General features: G+C 38.9%; 1 protein-coding gene across 1 annotated transcript in view; it reads left to right on the top strand.

The window, feature by feature from the left end:
- LOC146657803 (transmembrane protein 132C) overlaps positions 1-24,863 on the top strand; it is a 296,469-nt gene that overhangs the window by 200,967 nt on the left and 70,639 nt on the right. Inside the window, exon 5 of the mRNA XM_085426136.1 lies at positions 8,312-8,507. Within this exon, the coding sequence (XP_085282262.1) occupies positions 8,312-8,507 (196 nt within the window). The remainder of the gene's footprint in view (positions 1-8,311; positions 8,508-24,863) is intronic.

Here is a 24,863-nt window from a genome sequence, read left to right on the forward strand (position 1 = left end):
CCTTTGACAGAACTGAGTTTCACTGACTCATCTACTCGTATCTGACTCATTTGACAATGTTTTACAGCCTCCTCCAGAGTAAAAAGACGCAGACACATATTGACAGCTGATGTAAACAGCGAACTGACAGCCTGCAATCGCAGTCAGAGTTGTTTGTCCTACAGTGGCCAGAGATATGTACTTGAGTATGGAGGGTAGGAAAACAGTCGAATGACTAAAGATTATTACTAGTATTATTGTAATTAAAGTTCAATTGCATTTTTTTGAACAAAAGTATTTTTTTTTTGGTATTTTTTTTTTCATACAACCTACAGCTCCATCTATTCATGCATCCATTGAAGAAACGAATTTCCAACGCTGGAATAAATGAATCATTCTTCTGGTCACTAAACCAGAGCTTGTGACCACAGGTGAGGGTAGGAACCTGATGGGTAAATTAACAGCTCAGCTTTAATACTTGGCTTTTTACGTGGCTCTTTTTGCCATAACAGGTTGGTACTGTGGATGGTATACCAGTGAGCCCCTCAATACAATATGATACTTTAATTTAGGGCCCATGGCAAACAGTAAATGTATAAATAGTTCACTTTATGAAAATTGTATAGGCAAAATTGAGTATTTTTTAATTTTCCCTTAGGGCAAGTTTGTATGTTTGAAAAGCAATAATAATAAAAGCGATGATGTGGCATCATTAGGAACAAACTTATTGAAAATGTCATAAAACTGTAATGATTAAAAAAATGTGAGATATGACAAAAAATCAATTAAATTAAATTCAGTTTTATTTATACAGCGCCAAATCACAAGAACAGTTGCCTCAAGGTACTATATTGCAAGGTAAAGATCCTACATAATACAGTGAAAACAGAGAAAACCCCAAAAATTATATGACCACCTATAAGCAAGCACTTGAGAAGGAAGAACTCCCTTTTGACAAAAACCTCCAGTAGAACCAGGCGCAGGGAGTGACAGCCATCTGTCGTGAACGGTTGGAGTGAGGGAAGGAAGACAGCACAAAGACAAGAACCAGAACCAGAGATTAAAAATAACTAATAATATAAAGAGGTGTATAAACACAGAGTTATTGAAAAAGGTGATTGAAGAAGATACACTAAGTGCATCATGGGAATCTTGAACCTGCATATTTGTTTAATATGCTCATTGAAGGACATATCCTGGTCAAAAATGACTCCAAGATTATCCTCACAGTGTTACTGGAGGCCAGAGTAGTCCCATCTAGAATAAGCATCTAGTTAGATACCATGTAACTACGATTTTTAGACCGAGCATCAAAAACCTCAGTTTTATCTGAATTTAGAAGCAGGAAATTAGAGGTCAACCACATCCTTATGTCTTTAACACATTCCTGTAGTTTAACTAATTTGTGTGTGTTATCTGGCTTCATGGATAGATAAAGTTGGGTTTCATCTGCAGAGCAGTGAAAATTTATGCTATGCCTTCTAATGATACTATGTAAAGTATAGTATATTGGTAAAACATGTATAATGTAAACAGAATTGGTCCTAGCACAGAACCCTGTGGAACACCATAACTAGCCTTATTGTGTGAAGAGGACTCTCTAATCGCTGAAATAAAATATCGTCCACAGTATGGAACGCTGCACTAACGTCAAGCAGGAGAAGTCCACTGTCAGAGGTCATAAGAAGATCATTTATAACCTTCACTAAAGCTGTTTCTGTACTGTGATGGGCTCTGAAACCTGACTGATTAGCTCAAGAACAGTGCATAGACAGCTTCATCGAATGGGTTTCCTTGGCCGAGTAGCTGAATCCAAGCCTATATTACCAAGCGCAACACAAAGTGTCAGATGACATTCTCTGAAATGAAAAATCATGCTTCTCTAGCAATCCAATGGAAAAGTCTCAGTTTGGCAGTTGCCAGGAGAATGGCACTATGCAACTGCATTTTGCCAAGTGTAAAGTTTAGTGGAGGGGGAATAAAGGCGTGGGGTTGTTTTTAAAGAGTTCAGCTCAGCCCTTTAGTTCCAGTGAAAGTAAGCATACCAAGACATTTTGGATATTTTCAAACTTTATGGCAACAGTTTGGGATGCCCCCTTCCTGTTCTAATTTAAATGTGCATCAGTCCACAAAACTCTCAAATGGACTTCTGGAAGAAAGGTCAAAGATTCCCATAAACACACTCCTAAACCTTGTGGAAGGCCTTACCAAAAGAACTGAAACTACCACCCTACCCCACTAGGGTAGGGTGACATCTTATTAAACCTTATGGATTAGGAATGGGATATCATTTAAGTTCACATGTGTGTGAAATCAGATGAGCAAATACGTCAGGCAACACAGTGTACCTCTATAAACCAGCTACTGAAGCTATCTGTAGGATGGGAGATAAAGCTGGCAAAATGAGCAAGAGCCCATTTGTGGGGCTTTCATCTTGTGTAAATGCCACACTTAATTATATGTCTTTTCGTTTCTATTTTGCACAGAAGTACAGGTTCACCAAAGTCAAGCAGTTTGTAACCTGCGCGTGACCATGGTTGTAAGGCAGTTTGCAAATGAAGGTCAGATGACATATTTTGACCCATTCGAACAACCTTGACCCATTGTATCAGTAACAGGAATAACACCTGAAGGTCACTACTGCCTGCAGGAAAGTGTGAACTCCTGCAGTGGTTTTTGTTTGCTTAGTTTTGAGTGTTGGAGAACAATGTACTGGTGTGTGTATGTGTGAAAGTGTCTGCGTATGCGTATGCACTAGAGGACAGTGTTATATTGTTTTGGAGCCTTGTGGTTGGGACAGAGCTAACACCTGAATGAACCTGTCACTGCAGACACATTGCTTTTTCAGCTCCAGCGATTACACTGCACCCAAACACACTGAACAATTTTTGGGTGGTGCTTTGTACATGTGTGTATGTGTAAGCGTGTGTGTGAAACAGGGAGAGGAGTGTGTTACTTGTGCACTGGCTGTGTGCAAGTGTCTGTGAGTGTGAGAGAGACAGGAATAGATAGCAAGAGTGACAGAGCGTTGTGTCTCAGAGTGTACATGTCTAAACTACTGCTGTGTGTTGGGTTTCACCCAGGAAAATATGAAATAGGGCTACTACTGTGTCCTTCGGGGTTTAATAATGAGTCATTTTGAGGAATATACACATGAACATGCATACATAGGGGATGGTAGACAATGGCAGTATTCAAAAATTCAAAGACATCAAAACCTTAATTCAAGTGAAAAACAGAGGATTGCTCCTGAATATTTCATATGCAGAAAACACTAATGGAATTGGACTTGATAGTTAAGAGGATGTTTCAAGTCCAAAGATATTGATATCATTACCTCATGCTGCATTTATATCATATTGGAGGAACAGTATTAGATTTACACATCAACATCTACCCATCCATCAGTCACTTCCTCAGTGCTTGTCCAGGGTTGTAGGGATCAGTTCTCATAAGGTGAGAGGTGAGCTACACCAAGAAAGGTCTGTTGCATAAATCTAGTCAGTTAGTATTAATTTTTAGACAGTATGTGGCATGGTGGTTAGCACTGGTATCTTACAGCAGAAAGGTTTTGGGGGGTTTTCTGTTTTTTGCTGTGTCTGCATGGATTTTCTCCAGTACTCCAGCTTCCTCCCATAGTCCAAAGACATGCAGTTGGTGGAATTAGTTAACTGGTGATTGTAAAGTGTCTGTCGGTGTAACTGGTTGTCTGTTTCTGCGTTAGCCATGCAACAAACTGGTGACCTGTCTAGTGTATACCCCACCTCTCCCATTATGTTAGCTTGGATAGGCTCCGTCAACAGTGAGTTGCATAAGTGGAAGATGATGCATAGAAGGATTGTGGAAAACACCAACATCAATTTAGCGGAAAAGCATATAGCACTGTGCAAAAGTCTTTAGCCACTCCTCACTTCTTTATATGTGGTAGGAAAATGAGAAATAGGTGCAGCAAGCTATTACAACTTCTGCAAAAATAAATAGGCTTCTGATGAGGCTTCAGTGAACAGTAGACAGATCAACTGAAGAGCCAGATGCATCTCTTAAATCCTGTGTCAGGTATAGCCTTCGACTGAAAATCAGTGAAAAAACAGCTAGTTTCCAGAAAAAGCCTTTGAAAGACCTTCAGAACACCTGAAGAATTAATACTCAAGACCATTTTAAACAATTACAAGAATGTCAGGCTTCTTGGAAGGAAAATACATGTAATGGGTTATAGTAGTACAGGATCTTTTTTTTTTTTTTTCTTTTTGCGCCCGTCCCGTTTGGCTCTTTTGCCATCAGAATTGTTGTCTAAAGGCAAAGAAAGATGCCCAACGGATTTACTTTACCAAATTGACCATCCCGGCCTTGCCGTAATGGTCCATTTGATTCACCTTTTATTGTTTATTTTATTTTCACTTACTGAATACGGGACAGACTTGACTGGGGGAAAGAAGGGGAGAAAGAAAGAGGGAAAGAGAAACAGCTGAGAAGAGGGACGGGGGAGAAGGGCAAAAGACAAAAACCAACAGAATGAGCAGGAAAAAAAAAAATGCATATATCAATCACCTGAATCACCTGCTGAGAAAGAAAAAAGAAAACAAGCAGAAGAGAACAAGAGTAATATAATAAACAACATCACAATGATATATGGGAATATGACAGTAAATACTAAATATTAAACATTATTGTGCAGCACATAAGATCAACAGAACACAGTGTGCTTTGAGGTAGGAGCCAAAAAGGGTGTAGTTTGTGGGTGTGATCACCCGTGTGTACACCTGTGAGCATGGACGCGCTTGTTTTTTTTTTTTTTTAAAAGGTTCCTTCATGTAATGATCTGCTAGAGGGTGTGGGGGGGCCACAGCCCCGTCCTCCAGGGCATGAAGCAGGTATGGAGGAGATCAAAACTCCAGACATCCAGAGGCCCCCACAACACAAGAGACCAAGGAAGACCAACAGAGGGGCAGCCGCGCCACTGTCCCAGAAAGAGCTGAGGAGAGTCCCAGATGAGGGCTCACTCAGCAGCCGCGGAGCAGAAGCCAGGGGGAGTTGCAGTGACGCGCCCGTGAGCTCCGCCGGCAGCCAGCCGCGCCTGAGTGACCGAGCCCCAGGCCGAGAGGCCGGGGGCACCCCACCTCCGAAGTGTAGTACAGGATCTAAGGCTAAAACAGAGTTTGAAAGTCAATATTTCAAATGAAAACCAGGCTTCTTGAAGAACATCTGGAGCTCTTCTTTGGATGGTCACTGCATTTTGTGCCGAGATGATCTGACACCGCTTTAGTAATGTTGAGGTCTAGGCTCTGAGAATTATAGTCCATGATGGATAGTGTTCCACTTTGTCGTTTTTTTTTCTTCTATCCAGGTATGCTTTCAATGCATTGGTAATATATTTAGGATCATCATCATGCTGAAAAATGAAACCATTACCAATCAGACGTTTTCCAGATGAAATCCCATGGTGGATTAAAATCTGACAGTACTTTTCTGTTTTCATAATTCCATCAGTTTTTACAAAATCCCCAACGCCACTGGTTGAGATGCAACCTCAAACCATGACAGAACTTTGAGCGTCTTTTACAGATATCTGTAGAAACTCACCATTGTGCAGTTCTTCTGATCTCCTACATAAATACTAATATATACAAAAAAGGTGAGTAAAAGTAAATCAGAAATTCCAATTTTCATTCAACATTCCATAAGGCCTGTTGCCACTGATTTTCTGTTCAGCACTTCTGTAACTGGGCATACCTCAGCTTTTTCTCCATGTTTCTCTTAATGGTTTAATTGAGAACTTTACTGATGAGGCTTCAGCAAGCAGCAGACAGATTAAGTGAAGGGACAGACGCATCTCTCAAGTCCTTGTCAGGCATAGCATTGGACTGAAAATCTGTGAAAAATCTGTGAAAGACCTTCAGAATGCCTAAAAAACTACTGCTCAACACCATCAAGTCAGGCTTCTTGGAAGCAGATTTCATGTAATGGCTTACACATGGTTTGCATGCAGGATAAGTTAAAAGCAGGATGAGTAATAAATAAAATTGTCCTGTTTCTAGACTATATGGTTCACTATATAGCAACTTTACTGTACAGACTTAGTACTAAGAAAGAAACCATTTTAGCTGTACTATGATGTTGTGTTAGGCTTGTTAAGAGACAAAGTAAGGCGGACAGATTTGCAGAGATAGATGAAACAAAAGCAGGTCAAGGGGAGCTGACACCCATCAGCTTTCTCTCCTTAATCTATCAGTGTAACACATCTCTTGCCCCATCTCCCTAGACACAATGACATGCCAGATATCACAGGCCCTCAGCAATTGGCTTTGTCATGGCCTTTAACCCATGCGGATCTATATATGTGTGTGTGTGTGTGTGTGTGTGTGTGTGTGTGTGTGTGTGTGTGTGTGTGTGTGTGTGTGTGTGTAGTAGATGGTACTTTAAAACACAAGCTCAAAAATTAATTTACAGCTGCTCTTTCTTTGTAATGTTCCACTAGCCACTGAACACATGTAAATCTGTGCTTGTGTTTGTGTGTTTGCTGAGGTTGGGTGTTAATAAAGACGAGAAACAGAGAATCCTTAAAAATAGAATTAGACATATAGCCACACAGAGAGTTTTCAGTTGTTAAAATGTAGATGAAATATCAGTTATTATCCTGTGAAATCATTGGCTCTGGTGTATTGCAAATGTTATCTCCAAAATGCAACCCAGGAAACCTTTTCTGTTCTACTTGCTATGAACCGTAAAGTGGGTATCTGTGACTTCTATCTCGATGCAGAAATTTACACACATATTACAGGTAGCTTTTCTATTTAATACAGGATATGTTTCTTTTGCTCTGTGTGTGACATCTTAAAGTGGGAAAAACACAGCATTTTATGACACTTTTGTTGTAGATTTTTTTTGTCGTTCATTTATCCCAACTCTGACCACAGTGTTCACTACTGACACTGACTTTCAGACACCACACTCTATTTCAAAGCTGGCTGAAGTCTAGAAGAAGAAGAAGATGCAAAGAATTTGTGTGGTGACAAATGATAGAATGGTCTGTAATTCACAGTAGCAGCAGGTAGAATCAGGATGTCTGACAGGCAAGGAAGCAAAGCAGGTAATGACAGTCTGAAAAGTTATAAGGGCATGATGTGCTGCAGGAATCCAAGTTGTCAAAATGACAGACACATTTCTGTGGATACAAATGAGGACATGAATCGGGATGTATGTGAAGAGAAGATTTCTTAAGTTGCAGTAGTTTCCCAGGTAGAAAGTTTTAAGTGAATCAGTTACTGATGCGCGCAATACCAAAAGTTTATTAATGGTTAGGTTAATCGGGTAAACTTTTTACATCAGTTTGTTCTCATCTCAAAGAGCAATTTAATACCACATTTTCAGATACCTAATGCTACACACTATTATGCAGTTGGGGCCCTGTGGCATTGGTACTGACATGCTATCTATGGCAATGTCAGCCACCAGGAGCCACGGTATCAATATTAGAGAGCCACAAATCTGTATTAGGAGGTTGAAGAGGTGTTAGTGACATATACTGGGAGTTCATTTTCTTTCTTTCTTTTTTTTGCAAAGTTGTTCAATTTTTCACCTTTTTCAACCGAAATTGTTCTTTTTTTTTCTTACTTTTTAGGTTTAAGCACTGCAAACTACTTGTTGAGGTTTAGCACAACAACATGTTTTAGGTTAAAACACACACGCCTCCACAGCAATAACTGTGATGATTGACAAATAATGATTTAGGGGTTACAGACCCCTCCCTTAGCTCTGGGGCACATAAACCAAAGGACACCTTGTGCATAAATGAGCCACACCAGCAGCTGTGATAAACAGTGCTAAGCGATGATGTGGGAATTAGAAAAGGCTTGTCCGTCAAGGCAGTTATCCAAAGGGTGTACATTAAATATGCAGTTTTACTTTAAACAGTAGGATCTCGAGCAAGTTTGTAAGACTTAAAACCTGCTCAGCTAAGATGTGTACCCCATAATGAGGTTCTGTTCTGATATGATATGATATGGAGTTTCTGATAATGACATTGCTTTGTATTAAACACTGTTTTTCTTTGTTCCTTAAAACATTTGGTCATTATCATTGTCATAAACAGTGGTAGTAGTGTTTGTTCAGTGTCAGGAATTGTGACTGGCTCAAGGGTACCCATTCTGAATATTTTAAAGAACAAATAAATTATTCTACCATATAAAAATAATAACTGTAATCTACGTATTATATTGGTCTCCACTGCCTTTGTGTTAGTATGTTAGTGATGTCTAAATCCATAGAGCATCCTATAAAGACAGAAAATATTTCTAATATCTCTAACATCTCTAACCACTGTTTGTCTTTGCAGTTTAGAAAGTCCTTCCTATGAGGTGATGCAGCTCGACTTTGAGGTGGATAACGTGATTAACCTGGTGCCAACCCAGACTCTACACTGGAGCGTTGAATACCCAGCTGGCACACAGACAACTTCCAGGCAAACAGAGAAAGTTTCACACCTCTATATCAGCAGCGCCGACATACAGGGCATCGTACCACTGGCTGAGGTAAGGGATGATTTGATAGATGAGTACAGATATAGATATCTATGAGCATACATATTGACATTCCCAGCAGCACACACTTGTTACATTTGCTGGAATAGACTTAATTTTTCCCTCCATTTCCCTCCTCCTTCTAACCTTCTTGCTGACACCCCCAGCCACCTCCTTCCTCTAGGGTGATCAAAACTGGAAAGGTCAACTTGTTTACCCCCTCCTGTTGCTACAAGCCTCCCGGTCTCTCTCTCTCACTCTCTCTCTCTCTCTCCCACCTTCTTAGACAGACACACAGCAGTTTTTTTTTCCTCACAGGTTTCAAAATAATAAGCAGCCTCACAAGCAGTCATGCAGATTGACAGACTGACATAGAGTCACTCACACAGACCTTGTAATAACAATCATTGCCTAAAATTCACAGATGCCCTTACTTTCACTTCCCTATTGTATCCTGTAGGTGTCCTTCCTTGTAATAATTAAATACAAAGGCTGCCCTTTATACATATGTAAATTGAGTTCAGTTCAGTTTTGTTTATATAATGCCAAATCACAACAACATTCACCTCAAGGCACTTTCTATTCTAAGGTGAAGACCCTTCAATAATACAGAGGAAACTCTAAAAAATCTAAAGCACATGGCGACAGTGGGAAGGAAAAACAACCCTTTAACAGGAAAAAATATCTGGCATCTGCCTGATGCCTTTATTGGTGTTTATTGGACTGGTGGTCCTCTGCCATGACCATTTGGAGTTGAGGGGAAAACCTTCCATGTTCTTAGACTTTAAAAAGCACTGACATTAGCAACAAGTCTTCAGAACAAAACCAAAGGATTAAAAATAGGCATTTATTTATTTATTATACACTTGGAAAATGAGAGGAAATAATCTAATGCTAATAACATATTGGCACTGTAAATTAGCTGTAGTGGGCAGCAGGCCATACTAGGCAGCAAATTTGAAAGATCATAGCAAATGTTACACAAATACTTTAATTAAACTCTTAATTAAACCTTTTATGGGGTCCAGTCAAAAACGGCCAAGCACTATTCCATTCATCCATCCATCTTCTTTTGCTTATTTGCATATCTTTTGATATGCAAGCCTATCCCAGCTTGCATAGGGTGCGATGCAGGGTATAGCCTGGAGAGGTCGCCAGTTAATCTCAGGGCCAACACTAATTGATGCATCCATCCATTTTATTTTGCTTATCTAAATCAGGGTCGTGGGCCATGAAGCCTGTCCCAGCTGCTATGCAAGAGCCAGTGTGGTTCCAGCACTAATTCAAATTCTGTTAAATAATATGATATGTTTAATTTACATTTAATTATAATTTTTTAACTTTTGTTGTTTTTTTGTTGTTGTTTTTTTTTGTTGCTTGCATTATTTATTTGAGTCTTCGTTGAGTTCTTTGAGATTTATAAGTACAAGGAAATGAACAAAAATAGTTACAGTGTATAAAACATATCTATTTGGAGAAGTAAAACAAATTTCACCGTAAATGAGTAAAATGATCTTTTACTCTTTAGTACTGTAGATTTGGTGCATACAGAGAGAGACAGAGAGAGAAAGAAAAAGACTCATAAAGTTAAATTTAAAACTGTCTGCCTGCAACATTTCTATTAAGACAAAATATCCCTATTACAACATACACTGGAAAGCCCAAACAGCTCTGGCTAAAGCAACCAAGAACCCTTAGGCTAAAAAGCGAGGCGGGGAATGCTTTTCAAAATGCTCCTAGTTCCATTACCACTGAGGTAGAGCTAATCTGCCCTGATAGCCCTCCTTCAAACAGCAAAGCCCTAGTGACAAAACCCAATTTTGTTCAGGTCTCTGCACCCCCTGTCTTTTTCACACACTGCAAAAAGCAAGCTTGAAACCATCATTTCGAATAGCAGGGCTGTTGGGATTTTGCTTTGCTCAGTGTGAATGGAACGTCAGGATGAGCTACAGCTTCTGACACTCTACACTTTATAACATAACCGAAGATTTTTTATCACTGTTATTATTAGAGAGATGGATATTTACTTATATGAAATTTACATTAAACATAAATGACATTACTACATGTTTTATTACAAAAAGAGTCAATATTTCTATTGGATAATACAAGGCTTCCTTTTTGGGTTGGGTTTTTTTTGCCCCCGATTGTATCATAATAAATATATATAATTTAGAATTCATTCATGTATATAATTCATATATAATTCAGCTTTTGTGAACATAAATTAGGTGTTGTGGGAATGAAAAGCAAAATTATTTTATGCCTTTATAATGTGTTATAAGTGCAAAACCGCAAAAGTTGGTCATTTTAGTTGATTGCTGGGTTGTTGCTATACGCAACATAATGATGGCATAATGACTGACATGGGTGTACAAATGTTTGGTTCAGTTCATTTTAAAAAACATGATTTGTATTTATAGCCATATTTTTTATGGTGGTCCTATCATTATTATTATTGTGAATATAAAAACTATACTGTATACTGCAGCAAAAAATGTAACTTTTTTTTAAAATCTGATAAATAAATGCTTTAAATGACTAAATTATTAGAGAATTCTACATTAAAAAAAATCCTTGGAAGGTTATAAAACGGAAACACACAATTGTCTGGTGTTTAGTTAGGGTCATTTAATCTCAAATTAGCCAAATTAGCTCCGAACATTGAGCACCTGAAAACAACCCATTCTTTTACAAATGTTTGTACTACCAGTCTGCATCCCAAGGTTTTTGGTGCGTTTATACATTTGTGGTCGTGGACGTGATTGGAACGTCTGAATTTCTATGAGTTAGATGGGTGAGTGAGTACTTTTGGCAAGATGGTGTGTATTAAAATGGTTGTTAAATTCCAGCATCATACATTTAGCTCTTTGAGATATCCATGTTCAAAAACTGCCTCAGATTTCAATGTGCAAAAAAGTGGACTGACCATTTTTGAAAAATATATATCTTTGTTTTGATACATGAAACTAAAATTTGATAACTTTGAAACATAAAAATGTTATGCAAATTGGAGATGGTCAAGTATACGGCCTGTTTTGATTTCAGACACAACAACCTGTTGTTGTGATTAGAAGTTATCAACATGACTAAGAATGATTATATGTAACTGAAGCAGTTTTCTAATTGCCTCCAGCATTACATGGATAAAAAAATACATCTGTTGTCTCTGTCACTCCTAACTCCTAGTTACACACACAAAGAAATGTATTTGTATCCACACATGGGCACAGACATTTTTTCTTTCCCTCCCTCTATCTCTCTTTCGCCCCTCTCCTTAGGTAAAAGCATCAAAATGGCTGCTATTACGAGCCATTTGGGCTTCCAAATTTGTTTACCAGAACTCCTGACCAGGTCTTGATTGCTGGTTGGTTATTTAAGGTGACTTTCACTGAGAGGGGTCTTACCAGAGCCAAGATGAAAGCTCCAACTTTTCTGGGTTTTCTTGGAGAGAAGGAATGATAAAAGAATAAAATTATGAGCTGCTAGTGAATCTTCAAAAAGAGCTGGATGAAAATGCTTTCACACTATCATCTATCCTTTTTTTCTATCCACATCTCGAAAACATGAAATCCTTCTCACAGCTGTTTAAACAGCCTAAAAGCTAAATATGATGTAACCTTTCATCACAAGCACTCTAGACTGACCTTAAAGCATAATTTCCTAGCCATTTGTTTGGTTGATTTAACTCCACTTTATCCATCTTCTACCAGCCTCCAAATCAAAAGTCAGCTTATCAACAGGTCTGATGTGATAGTGCAGTGTATTCTATTTTACAAGGCAGCAATGAAAAACAGAGCCCTGGCTGTCATTACCAAAGCCCTCTCCGACATTTTCCTCCTAATTCCATATATCCATTACGGTTCTGGTCTGTTGCCTGAGCTGGAAAGAAAGAGGTCCTCTTCAGGAAACGATGGATTATTAGGAGTAATTTATCTCCTGTAGGGGTGGAAAAATTGGTTTCATCTTTTACAGAGGAGAGGTGACTGGGGCAGAAACAGTTGTTAGGGAAAGAAGAGTGACAAAAGAGAGCTATGTAGAAATAGAGACAGAATGGCAGAAATTAGCAACAAAAATTGGGATTCAATTTAAGACAGTTAGCATTTGTCTAGCAAAAGATTGGCATTGATTTCTGCCAACGGTTAGATCAAGAACAAAACACAGATTAATATTAACTAAGCAATTTACAATACCTTGTAATCCAATGCCAAAAAACAGGAACAAATCAAATTCCTGTCACTGACTTCTCAAACAAACCGTCCATCATAAAATTCGCAGAGCATTTGCTGAATAGGAGCAAAGAGGACTTTGAATTTATTGCCTAAGGAGAACAGCAGGGTGGAGGAAAAGAACTGCAAAGAACCCTGAAAACTCTGAATAGTGAATATGTGAATTTCCTATTTTGAAAAGTGGGTTGTCATACTTGAATGGACCCACAGTGATGGCCAATGGTGGCCTTTATTTGTCCCAGACAGTCCTCTCAAATCTGACGGTGAAAATTTTTCTGAAGAATATGGGCAATAAACCCGTTAAAGCTTAGATTAGGATGTAGTAACACACACTGCGTTCACATTTTAAGACAGTCAATTCACCGCCTATTGCCTCATGTAAGTAACTTTGGCAATTGTGCTATTTGCATTAAATCCATATGTTTTGTCCCACTATATGAATTTCAGATGATATTCACTTTAGGTGGTAATATCAAAAAGTGTGATAAGAACCATACACGATGTCTGTATGTCATGACATGGGTTGTAAGAAAGGAGTTGTATCTGCTGTTTTATCTGAAGTGTATTGGATGCATAACCTAATTGCTATGAATTAAAAGATGGCACTGAAGACTTCAGTTATAAAATGTCCAAATGAAATAAGCCTTAAATACCTTTTTGAAGCTTTTTGAAGTGTAAGTCAACATAAGTCTTAGTTTCTGCACTTGTTTACTTGAGGATCTCAGAGAAAACATATCTGAAATAGCTGCAAAGTTTGACTGCACATTGTTATTATTCCAACCAAAATGTCCTGGTGAAGGTGAAGAAAGGATATCAAATCACGGGAGAGATTTGAAACAGAGAAGAATTTTTCAAATTCTAACATACAATGTATACGGTGTAGCATGTTTATTATAGTCCATATAATGTCTATATGTTATACAGACGTTCAGTACTTTTGTCCATATAGTGTATACGGATAAAACATTGTGATCATACACCATATGGGAAACAGTACTGAACTATATACACATTATAGCATGAGGTGCCATAGCATGGAAACCCACGCCATGATGCTCCCGCTGGACAGTTGTTATGCTGATGTTAATACCAGAGGAGGTTTGGGGCTCTGCAGTTATCGAGTTACCAGAGCATTGTGAACTTTTATGCATTATGGACTTCACAGCATTCAACGACTCCAATCTGTAACTGGTGACACCTCAATTAGATTAAGAAGTGTGAGCAAAACATTTTGCCCATATTGTGTACAAACAGTGCAAACTAAAAACAAGGTGTAGCTGAGAATGATGGGATGCCATGTATCTTGCAAGTGACTGGTCAGAAAGTACAGGCATATAACCGCTGAGCTGATGGTGCCACTAGTAAAAACCTTAGAGGATACTCATAGTGATTCTAATTCATTTTAAGAAGTGCACCAATACCAAAACCAAATATGATGATATCCAATAGTTTTCAGTATTTCTCTCAAAACCACGTCACTAATACAAAAGTGTCATTAACAGGATAAACTGTCTCATAACATGAACGTCTTTGCCATAGTGTTTGAAATGGCCAAGTTTCATTAGCAATGACTGCATTGCATTGTATGTTTTTTGGATGAACTACTGTAAAAATATAGAAGTAAAGAGAAAAATAGGGACAAAGAACCCTATTTCGTTACTTAGGAGAAAACAAAATGAAAAGGAATGTCAGAGTGGGCCTACTATACCTTCCTATAGAGTTGTTTTATAAGCTAAAAATAATTGAACCATAATAACGTTGTTTTATGCTCTCCGCAGGTGTCATTACACACTTCAGCAGAGTGGTTTCAGAGGGAAAGAAATCTGCACATGCATTCACAATAATGCTTTTGTATCTGATGCTTTGTGCATACATTTATTTCTTTATTATGTGAAGAAAAGGGTAGTGAATAAATGTTTTTTGTTCCCATTGTCTTCTTTTGGGATTAAGTAGTTTATATTTCATCCACCCCTCTTTTCTCCTCCATCTCACCTCATTTTTCATTATTCCCACCCTTCCTTCTGTTTCTGTGTCCCCCTATCTGGTCTTCATTACTATCCTCTGTCTATTTCTCCACTGAGTTTCACCTCTCTCTGAGGCTTTGCTATGTAATTAATTCTTAATTAGAACACTTGTTTATCTTTGTTGCTTAAAGATGTGCTCATGTGTGTATGTGTGCATGTGCAGACCTCTTAGCAGAGCAGTTATGCTAAGTGGCTTCTTAATTTGCCTCCTCTTATTGGTTCCCTGTAAGAGGAAGTTAGTAAGTGGGAAGAAGACACTGAAAAGTCAATAATCTTTTGATGAAATCTCGCACACACCACCACCACATTGCTTTCAAACTCAGTTTTACTATTTTCATGGTGTATAAGTTTATTAACAGCTGCATTTTCATGCCTATTTCCCAATTCCAGTCCTCTATACATTATATATAGCTTTTTGTCTGTTTATACTAATAGCAACATTCGACTAATCAGTCGAATAGAGTAAGACAAATAAAGATTTGATCCCTTCTATAGTTCTACTGAACAGTCCCTGATTTTATATTAGTTTTGTTTTAATGGAGAGATACAGAAAATCGACCGAAAATCCAGGAGAAACATATTACATGCACTGTACATAAAATGTATACGTTGATTTGCATGTCACTGTGTGAAACAAGTATTTGATCCCCTAAAATATGACTTAATACTTGGTGAAGAAAACGTTGTTGATAAACACAGCAGTGAGGTATTTTCTCATAGTTTTGCACACATCTCGGGAGGGATTTTGGTCCATTTCTCTTTACAGAAACTCTTGAAATTCAGGTTTCACAGCTGCTACTTAGTAACTCGAAGCTTCGGCTCCCTCTACAGATTGTCTATAGGATTGAGGTCTGGAAATTGACATGGCCATTCCATTACCTTAATGTGCTTCTTCTTTAGCCATTCCTTTGTTGTCTTGGCGGTATGTTTTGGACCATTGCATGGTGGACGACCCATCTTCAGTGTATTAGCTTAGGGAATGAGGTTCTTATCCAAGATTTTATAGTGAAGTTGTACTGTACCCTTAGCAAAAAAAAAAAAAAAAAAAAGGATAATGTATCCAGCTCCACTTGACTGTGCGGATGGTGTTCTTTGGGTCATACTTACATACTTAGGATTTCTTTTCCTCTAAACACGATGGGTTGAGTTATTGCCAAAGAGCTCAATTTTGGTTTCATCTTACCACAGCACTTTCTCCCAAGCCTTCTCTGAATTATTTAGGTCCTCACTGGCAAACATAAGACAGGCCTGTACATCTGCTTTCTTGAACAGGGGGACTTTTGTCATTGCTGCATTATGACAGAGTGTGTTACCAATTGTGTGCTTGGTGACTGTGGTCTAACCTGCCTTCAGATCATTTACAAGCTCCTCTAGTAGTTTCAGGTTGACCCACAACCTTTGTCATGTTCATCTTCACACATCATGAGACAAGATTATGCATGGAGCTCCTGGCCATAGGCAACTGGTGGTCATTTTATATTTCTTCGATTTCCAAATAACCACATCAACAGTTGTCACCTTCTCACCAAGCTTCTTGCTGACAGTGTTGTAACCTATTCCAGCATTGTACAGGTGTACAATCTAATCTCTAAAGTCTTTTGACATCTCTTTGGTTCGTGGAGTTGAGATACATTTTTTTAAGAAAACTCTACTAATGGATAATTTAAATAAAATAAAGCTAATTTAAGAGATAAGGACAGATAGATTCCCTCATTTTCATAAAATAATTTAATAGGATTTGAAAATAGATATTTTAACTAATTAACCCAAATATTCTTGTTCTTAATCTCTTGTGCTGCTGTCTCTCAAGGTTGCAGAAAATCTAGCAAATCTTCATCGCCAAACCCCAACACACCCTCACAAACTTGTCTTCAGTCACAGTATTTGCTTGTTAGCAGCCTTCAAACTCCCAATTAATCAACACATATGACACATTTTATGTGCGTGTGTGAATGTGTATGTATTTGGGTCACTGAGAACTTGCGTGTCCTGGGCTGCAGGTTCATTTCCATACCGAGCGGCTGTGGTTCAGTCCAATCAGTCAACAAGAAAAGCAGGAAGAGGGAGGTTGGGGGGACGGTATGGACATATGTGTGTGGGTGGTTTTGGTGTGTTTAAAGAGAGAAAAATAAGCAAGTTAGGAAATGACAAAAACTATAAGGCTTGAGGAGGGCCCACCATTACTTTCTTACAAAATGTAAAAAGAAAAAGAAAGTAGATGCATGCAATGTCAATGAAACAAGCTTCGTGCAGACACTTTTGCTCCAGGCAGTATGTATTAAGAAGAAGAAGCATTTGCTCTTCTTTAAATTTTTTAGTTCGCAAGACATTCACTTGATATAATGCAGCTACAAGAGAAACCCTTTCCACGCATTGAATGCTTTTGCAGTTATGTTGCAGAAAATTCTTTATGATCCTAAGAATGATCTTTTCACAGACTTACAAAAAAGGTCACTGGTGATAGTCATACTGGCATTTACGGACGAGGCTTGTGTGCCCATACACAGACTTTAATTCTTTTGATGAATTACGACATCTTCAACCCTAATGCGTATGTAAGCCGTTGTTTGTACATGCAGCATTTCATTTCACATGAATACTCAGTCGTGTCCTTTTTGTTCTGGTTAAGAACATGAAAGGGCTCACTAGTTCAAAGTAAGCTGCTGGGCCAAACAGGAGTAATTCAAGTTCAAAAGAAGAAGCAAGGAAAGCAAAAGAATAATTTCACTATAGTTTCATCAAGTATCCCCGTAACACTTTTGTATTTTTCCTTCCTTATGATGTATGTCACACATAATCTTAAGAGAGAGGAAAACGTAGCATCATCCAGTGTAATCTGGGGATGGAATGAACACCTGGATGAAATCCACTGAAATGCACAAGAGTTGTGATATAATAATGAGCCTACTCCTGCTAGAGCAGGGAGACAAATTGGAGTAGACAAAAAGCTTTCAGTTTCTAACAAGATGTGATGATTTGACTTCTGCTTTCTGTTTTTTGTGAACCGAATCAAAAGCTGAAGAACAACCTCCTTCATGCTCAGTTACGTATAATACCACCCGTGAGTTGCTCAGCCCAACCACATTATCCTAATGGGCCACTAAACCAGCTATACCAGAGCAATATGGGATGGGACGCTGTGCTCAAGTATACATGAGGACATCTGATGCCTAGCCAATTATGAAAGTTATAATAAATTGGGAATGAAACAACTTTGCAGGAGAGAAAACAATAAAAATGAGCTACATAAGAAATATCATTGCAATTGAGTAGTTATGTGGAAATCTCCCTCACCTAAAATTAGCCTAGTTAGGTTTAAGCACAATTGATGGAAATGATGGATGCATTGATAGGACTGCAGAGACAGAGGAACATAAGAAGAAAAAGTAGGAGGAGAGCTGTAAAATGGGTGCGGGAAAAAAGGGTGAGAGAGTGGTGGGGTAGAGGGTTAAAGTGACAGACATAAACATGAAAGCCAATATGGGAAAATGGTTGAGGGTTTAAGTAATTGAAAGAAACAAAAAAGAAGAAGACAAAGAGAGAGAAGGAAAGGAGCAAAGAAGGATGTAGCATGAGAGGAAATTACACACACTAATGGCAAAAGCGGGCACCAGAAGGAGTGAAAGTGAGAGTGTTGTGGTGGGGAAAAGATGGAGAAAAAGAAGAGGGCCCAGCGGAGGTGCAGAGCACCGTGTAAGAGTCCCTTGGAAGTTATGGGTAGTACAAGAGGAAGAGAAGAATGAGTGAGAGGCACAGGGAAAGAAAGATAGAGAGAGAGGAGATGAGAGCAGGGCAGTTCTAATGCAATTAGGGGTCTGGAAATTGAAAGTACAATTCTCTCTGGGATCTTTGCAAGAGTGGTGTGTGTGTGTGTGTGTGTGTGTGTGTGTGTGTGTGTGTGTGTGTGTGTGTGTGTGTGTGTGTGTGTGTGTGTGTGTGTGAGAAAGTGAGTGAGAGAGAGAGAGCGAGAGAGGTTGAATGGGCTGTTAGCTTTCATATCTACCAAATGTCTTCATCCCTCCTCCCTCCTGCTCTATCTCTTCATCTCTCCCTCTCTCCCTCTGACTCCTCAAAATCACTCTTTTATTTTACAGTCCCCTCCCTCCATTTAATTTCTTTTCGTTCCTTATCCCCCTCTTCTTTCCTGCTTCCACTCTCTCTGTCTCCATCCCTGGCTCCAACCATCTATTTCTGTACCTCTCTCTTTTCCTCTTCATCTCTCTCTCTGCATTTTCATTTCATTAATTTGTGAAGAGGAAACGAAAATGTCAGCTGCTTTTTACATTTATATTTTGTATCTCAGACATTAAGCTGATGCGCTCCTCCATAACAACCTATCCTAAGAGCCAGAGTTGTAGAGCTTTAAATCTCAAGATCACAACAACTTAAACTTCAAATTTAAGGAGTATTATGTTTTATGTTATTAAAACACACCGAAATATAATAATTGTATAATATAATACTATTATTTTTATTGATTAGGCCTTTCTGAAATAAATAAACTGTACAGTACATAGACACCTATATAGGGCTTTAAAAAGTCTTAATGATAGTCAACTGTGAAAAGGAAGAAACTGGCAATCTTTTGGGTTGATTTAATTATATTATTCTTCACAGTTAAAGTCATAAACACAAACACCAGTGTCTCCATCTAATTACCTGGTCTAATTACCTGTGTGCATAATTACCACTGGCAAATATAAACACTATCCCCAAGAAGACTATTCGCCCCATTACCACTTGAGTCCTCTGCATAGGTGAACTCACTTTGGAGTAAGCGTTTTTGTAAGTGTTTGCCCATAGATTCAACCTTTGCTTACCATGCTTGCAGTGTGACAGGAAGAAAGTAGTTTAGGTGTGTGCTAATTGCCCCAGAAACAGAATGATTGACTCTCAGATAGTCTCATAGGCTTGTTAGTATCCAATTAGTAGCTGCAATTAGTGTCAGGTTTGTGAGACAGCCTGACACTGGCCACAGAGGCGAATAGGTTAAGATTCAGCTTGATTCACCAGAGATAGGCATTATAAAACAGAGAACATGCAGTAATGAGTTACCAAGTACCTTGAATCTAATTGTCATAGCAGATTATCACCTGATGTTCTTGTTTAGGCTGGGCCAAAGATAATCTTTTATACAACTTGGTCTAAATAGTAAAAGAAATAAACATCTGTGCACCAAACAACAAATATCTTACTTAATGCATGTTGTTGACATTACGTTGTTTCTAAATACATTTCTCTAAACTAATTATATTGTAGCGGCACTTTGGGGGTGACTGGAATATGTTGTTATGCATAAGTGTTCATCACACTCTGATGCTAATAGTGCCTGTAATTGATTACTTTTGTCCTATTGTCACAAATCAGGCTGCAGGGTCATGACAAAAGAGGAGATGCACACAAATATCAATTAAAAGGGACTATTTATTTTAAATGAAAGAAGCAAAGAGAAAATTTGAACTAATCATAGTGTGTGCAGTCAGTACAATCAGTGGCGTAAATGGGTGAAGAAATGATGTAAGCATTGTTGTTTGGTGCATCTGCTGTCTGCAGATGAGATCTGCCACACAAACAGTCCAAAAGAAAGGCAAAGTGGAGTGGGTCATCACACTGTACAATGAACATGTAGCTCGCAAATTTGCACATTTGTTGTTTAGAAAGCTGCTTTTATTCATCTCACCATATACAGTGATAGCATCAAGCTGAAAGATTAGCATGTGTTTCTGTGTCTTTATATATGAGCAAAACAAATAAGTGCCACAGGCTGGTTTATTAAATGGAGGAAAAGAATATTACAGATCATCACCAATGAACCTTCAGTTCAATCAGTTTTTAACAGACTGTTGTTACGGTCTGTGATCTATAACCTGACACTATTTATTTGCTTATAAATCTAGTTTTCAAGCAGTTTAAGGTCAATACTTTACTGTTTATTATATAGTGTATTTAGAAATGTCTAGCATTGTTTTAATTATATATTAAAATGCTTATATTTTCTTTTTCTTTTTTTTTTGCAAAATATTGTCTTTTCAAATCTGAGGTGACTTCACTAACTGAATGTGATTTGATGATTAGCAATGCCCGACCCATTACATAAACCCAAATTTGTCCTGTAAATAATAAAATAGGGACGTTAAGGCACAGAGATGAATAGCTTATATTCATGTTGTGCACAATACCCGTTTTCTCATGTTTCAGCCGCTTTTAGGGAGAACGAACTTCTGTGTACTTTTTAAATAATCATTTATACAGCAGCTTTCAACACACATTCCCACTTGGGAGCTACTTGATACAATCACAGCCTCATGCTGTTATCCACCCACCAGCTGGGCATTTATTACCTTGAAGTTATCAATTCGACATGTTTCATCATGCAGTGTGTGGTTGAATCGGTCACACAAAGATCAGCAGTACCTTGAAGAATGCTTTATCCACCTATTCTCCTACACAAATTAAAATGTAAATAGGGTTACGTTCAGCAAAAACTGATGTACCAACTAGTTAGCTTAAGGGCTTGGAACTTAATGAATTGTTGTATTGGATTAAAAAAAAACAACAACAGGTGTTCAGAAAAGAAAATGAGGGAAAAAAGCTGTAGAATCCTGCTTCTTGTGACAGCACAGTCAACAAATCATCAAAAAACACATTTATTTCATGGACACATTTCATTTTAAAATGACTGTTAGCTGTGTCTTTCATCAAATCCCCAAACAATTTAAACATCCTGTCCAGCAGTCATGACTTCCTATCATAGGTAGTTGTAATTGCATCAAAATTCATGTTCGTGAAATGTATCTAATTTAAATTTAATCTAATTTTATAATTTCTAAATCTTTCAGACAAAGTAGTAATCTTCTTGTTATTCTTTTGTATTATCTTGTGTTTCATATGTCTCTAATTCAAGCCTACAAGCGCTGTCAGTTTTATCGGGGGTTTCGCTGTTGCTGTATTATTATAAGCATCCTAAAATAACTCCCAATGAAAGAGTAGAAATCTGGCTCATGCTCAGTTACTAATGATTAGCCTGACGTCTTACAGATCACAAGAAACATTTCAGCATTTGGCCAGAGCTTGCCCTAAAGTAATTACTCTGTCTAACAAATAGATTTGATTTGCTATTGCACCCATATGCACACACAGTTGCGCACACATACTTATACACATGTACAGAAAAGTGGCACAGACACACACTTGAACATGCACATGTACACATACACACACACACACACACACACAACTGTGTTGCCGTCAAATAAATGTGGCGGCACTCCTCGGGCCTAATAGTCTGGCTGTAATTAACATTGTCATAGTGATAATAGCCATTTATCCCTGATGCGCACACACACAGACACACACAGTCCAAACCTCTATCTTGTCTAGGCAGTTCGCCCAGCTGTCATCTCCCTCATCTGTTTTTCTCCCTCCCACCTTTCCTCCCCCTTCCCAACAGTATTTAGACCCCATGCTCTTTCTTTTCCTGTTTTCACATTTCCTTTTTTCTGAGCTATTCTCTTTCATTCTCCCCTTCTTCCAATTTCCTCTTACACATGTGCACTGTGCTTTTGCTTTTTCTCTTCACTCGTCCCATCAACCATCTTATTTCACACAATTCTTCATTTCACATGTTATATTGTCTTTTATTACCTTAACACAGTCTAACCAAATTACTTATGGATTTATGTTCATGCTGAAGTATAATATAGTCAGTTTATTTGCATGCTATTTTATTTTGGAAGTTACTCAAACTCATGCTTCCCATTTTGTTTTGCTCCCTGATTTCATTGGTTTTCCTGCCAGTTTGCCCATCACCTGTTACTTATTATCTGATCAGTTTTCCCAAAATACAATATATACTTCCTGCTGTTCCAACTTCGGTTGCCAGGTTGTTAATGCTCTACTTTGTAGTCAACCATTCTTCATTGGTTTAAAGTCTTTTTGTTTTTTTCCCCATATATGTGTGTGGTTCTTACACCTATAAAGCAAGCTATATACAGGGTGGGCCATTTATATGGATACACCGTGATAAAATGGGAATGGTTGGTGATATTAAAGTCCTGTTTGTGGCACATTAGTATATGTGAGGGGGCAAACTCCTCAAGATGGGTGGTGACCATGGTGGCCATTTAGAAGTTGGCCATCTTGTGCCATGTGACACATCAAACTTATTGGTAATGTCACAAGAAAAGCAATGTTGTGCTTGGTTTCAACGTAACTTTATTCTTTCATGAGTTATTTACAAGTTTCTGACCACTTATAAAATGTGTTCAATGTGCTGCCCATTGTGTTGGATGGTCAATGCAACCCTCTTCTCCCACTCTTTACACACTGATAGCAACATCGCAGGAGAAATGCCAGCACAGGCATCCAGTATCTGTAGTTTCAGGTGCTGCACATCTCTTATCTTCACACCATAGACAATTGCCTTCAGATGATCCCAAAGATAAAAGTCTAAGGGGGTCAGATCAGGAGACATTGGGGGTCATTCAACTGGCCCACGACCACCAATCCACTTTCTAAGAAACTGTTCATCTAGGAATGTCTGTGAAGGTTCTCAGTCATCCAGGTCATCGTAGTCAAAGGAGCTTGCAAAGAAAAGCGTCTGGACTTCTTTAAGTTGCTTGAAGACGTTTCACCTCTCATCCAAGAAGCTTCTTCAGTTCTAAGGTCAAATGGTGGGGAGTCCCAGATTTAAACCTAGTGGGAGTATCCCCCCCAAAGAGGGACAAAAGGACCCCCTCCTCTAATCGCCTGAGCCAAGGTGTGAAAATGGGTGTGGGTCCCAATCAGCCAGGGTTTCGGGTGAGCTCATTGTGAAACCTGGCCCCACCTTATCATGCGAATTCCTGAGGTCAGATGGCCCAGGATGTGAGTGGGCGTTAAGGATTATGGATTATAGATGGCAGACAGTTGGTGTCGTAAACCACCGCCTCTGTTCAAAGACGGTCGCTCACAGTGGACATAGATGGCTTCTTTCACTCCTCTTTCAAACCATCTGTCCTTTCTGTCCAAAATGTGAACATTGGCATCCTCGAAAGAGTGTCCTTTATCCTTAAGATGCAGATGGACTGCTGAGTCTTGTCCTGTGGAGGTGGCTCTTCTATGTTGTGCCATACGCTTGTGAAGTGGCTGTTTGGTCTCTCCAATGTAGAGGTCTGGGCATTCCTCACTACACTGTACAGCATAGACCACATTGTTAAGTTTGTGTTTTGGCGTTTTGTCTTTCGGGTGAACCAGTTTTTGTCTGAGCATGTTGCTGGGTCTGAAATGCACCAGGATGTCATGCTTGGAGAAAACTCTCCTGAGTTTTTCTGATACACCGGCTATATAGGGCATGACAATGTTGTTGCTTCTGTCTTGCTTGTCCTCCCTCGCTGGTGTCTGATCTTCTTTTCTGTGCCTCTTTGCTGACTTTATGAATGCCCAATTAGGATAACCACATGTTTTGAGTGCTTCCTTTACATGTGTGTGTTCCTTCTTTTTTCCTTCAGGCTTAGAGCGAACATGTTCTGCCCAGTGGTGTAGGGTCCTAATTAGTCCAGGTTTGTGTTCCAGAGGGTGATGGGAGTCAAAGGGGAGGTACTGGTGCGTGTGTGTGGGCTTCCGATAAACTTCGATGTTGAGGTTGCCATTCTCTTCAATGTGCACAGCGCAGTCCAGGAAGCTTCTCGGATGAGAGGTGAAACGTCTTCAAGCAACTTAAAGAAGTGCAGACACTTTTCTTTGCAAGCTCCTTTGACTTCATCTAGGAATGCTCGGACCTGGCACCCATAAAACTCCCAGAGACCAGCCATTTGGCTTTTCTACCTATAAAACCCGGCATTTATAATGGCATTTATTGCAATTGTCATCTTGCGGGGGGTTACCAGGGTTCCATCTCTAAATGACTGCTGGTCAGCAAACCTGGGAAACCCACAGATAATTGGAACTATGGCATGAAACCGCTTCCAAGACATCATGCAACACCTACGCTTTGATGACAAGTCCACCCGCAGTGATCGAGCAAAGACTGATAAGTTCGCTGCAATTTCCAGTGTGTGGGGATCATTTGTCACCAACTGCATCACGTGCTACAACCCTGGTCTACATATCACCGTTGATGAACAGCTTTTCCCATA

The sequence above is a fragment of the Rhamphochromis longiceps genome, linkage group LG12 (assembly GCF_057381845.1).
Source record: "Rhamphochromis longiceps isolate RC_006_pf linkage group LG12, R_longiceps_female_GT1.1, whole genome shotgun sequence".
In the NCBI taxonomy this organism is placed as follows: Eukaryota; Metazoa; Chordata; class Actinopteri; order Cichliformes; family Cichlidae; genus Rhamphochromis; species Rhamphochromis longiceps.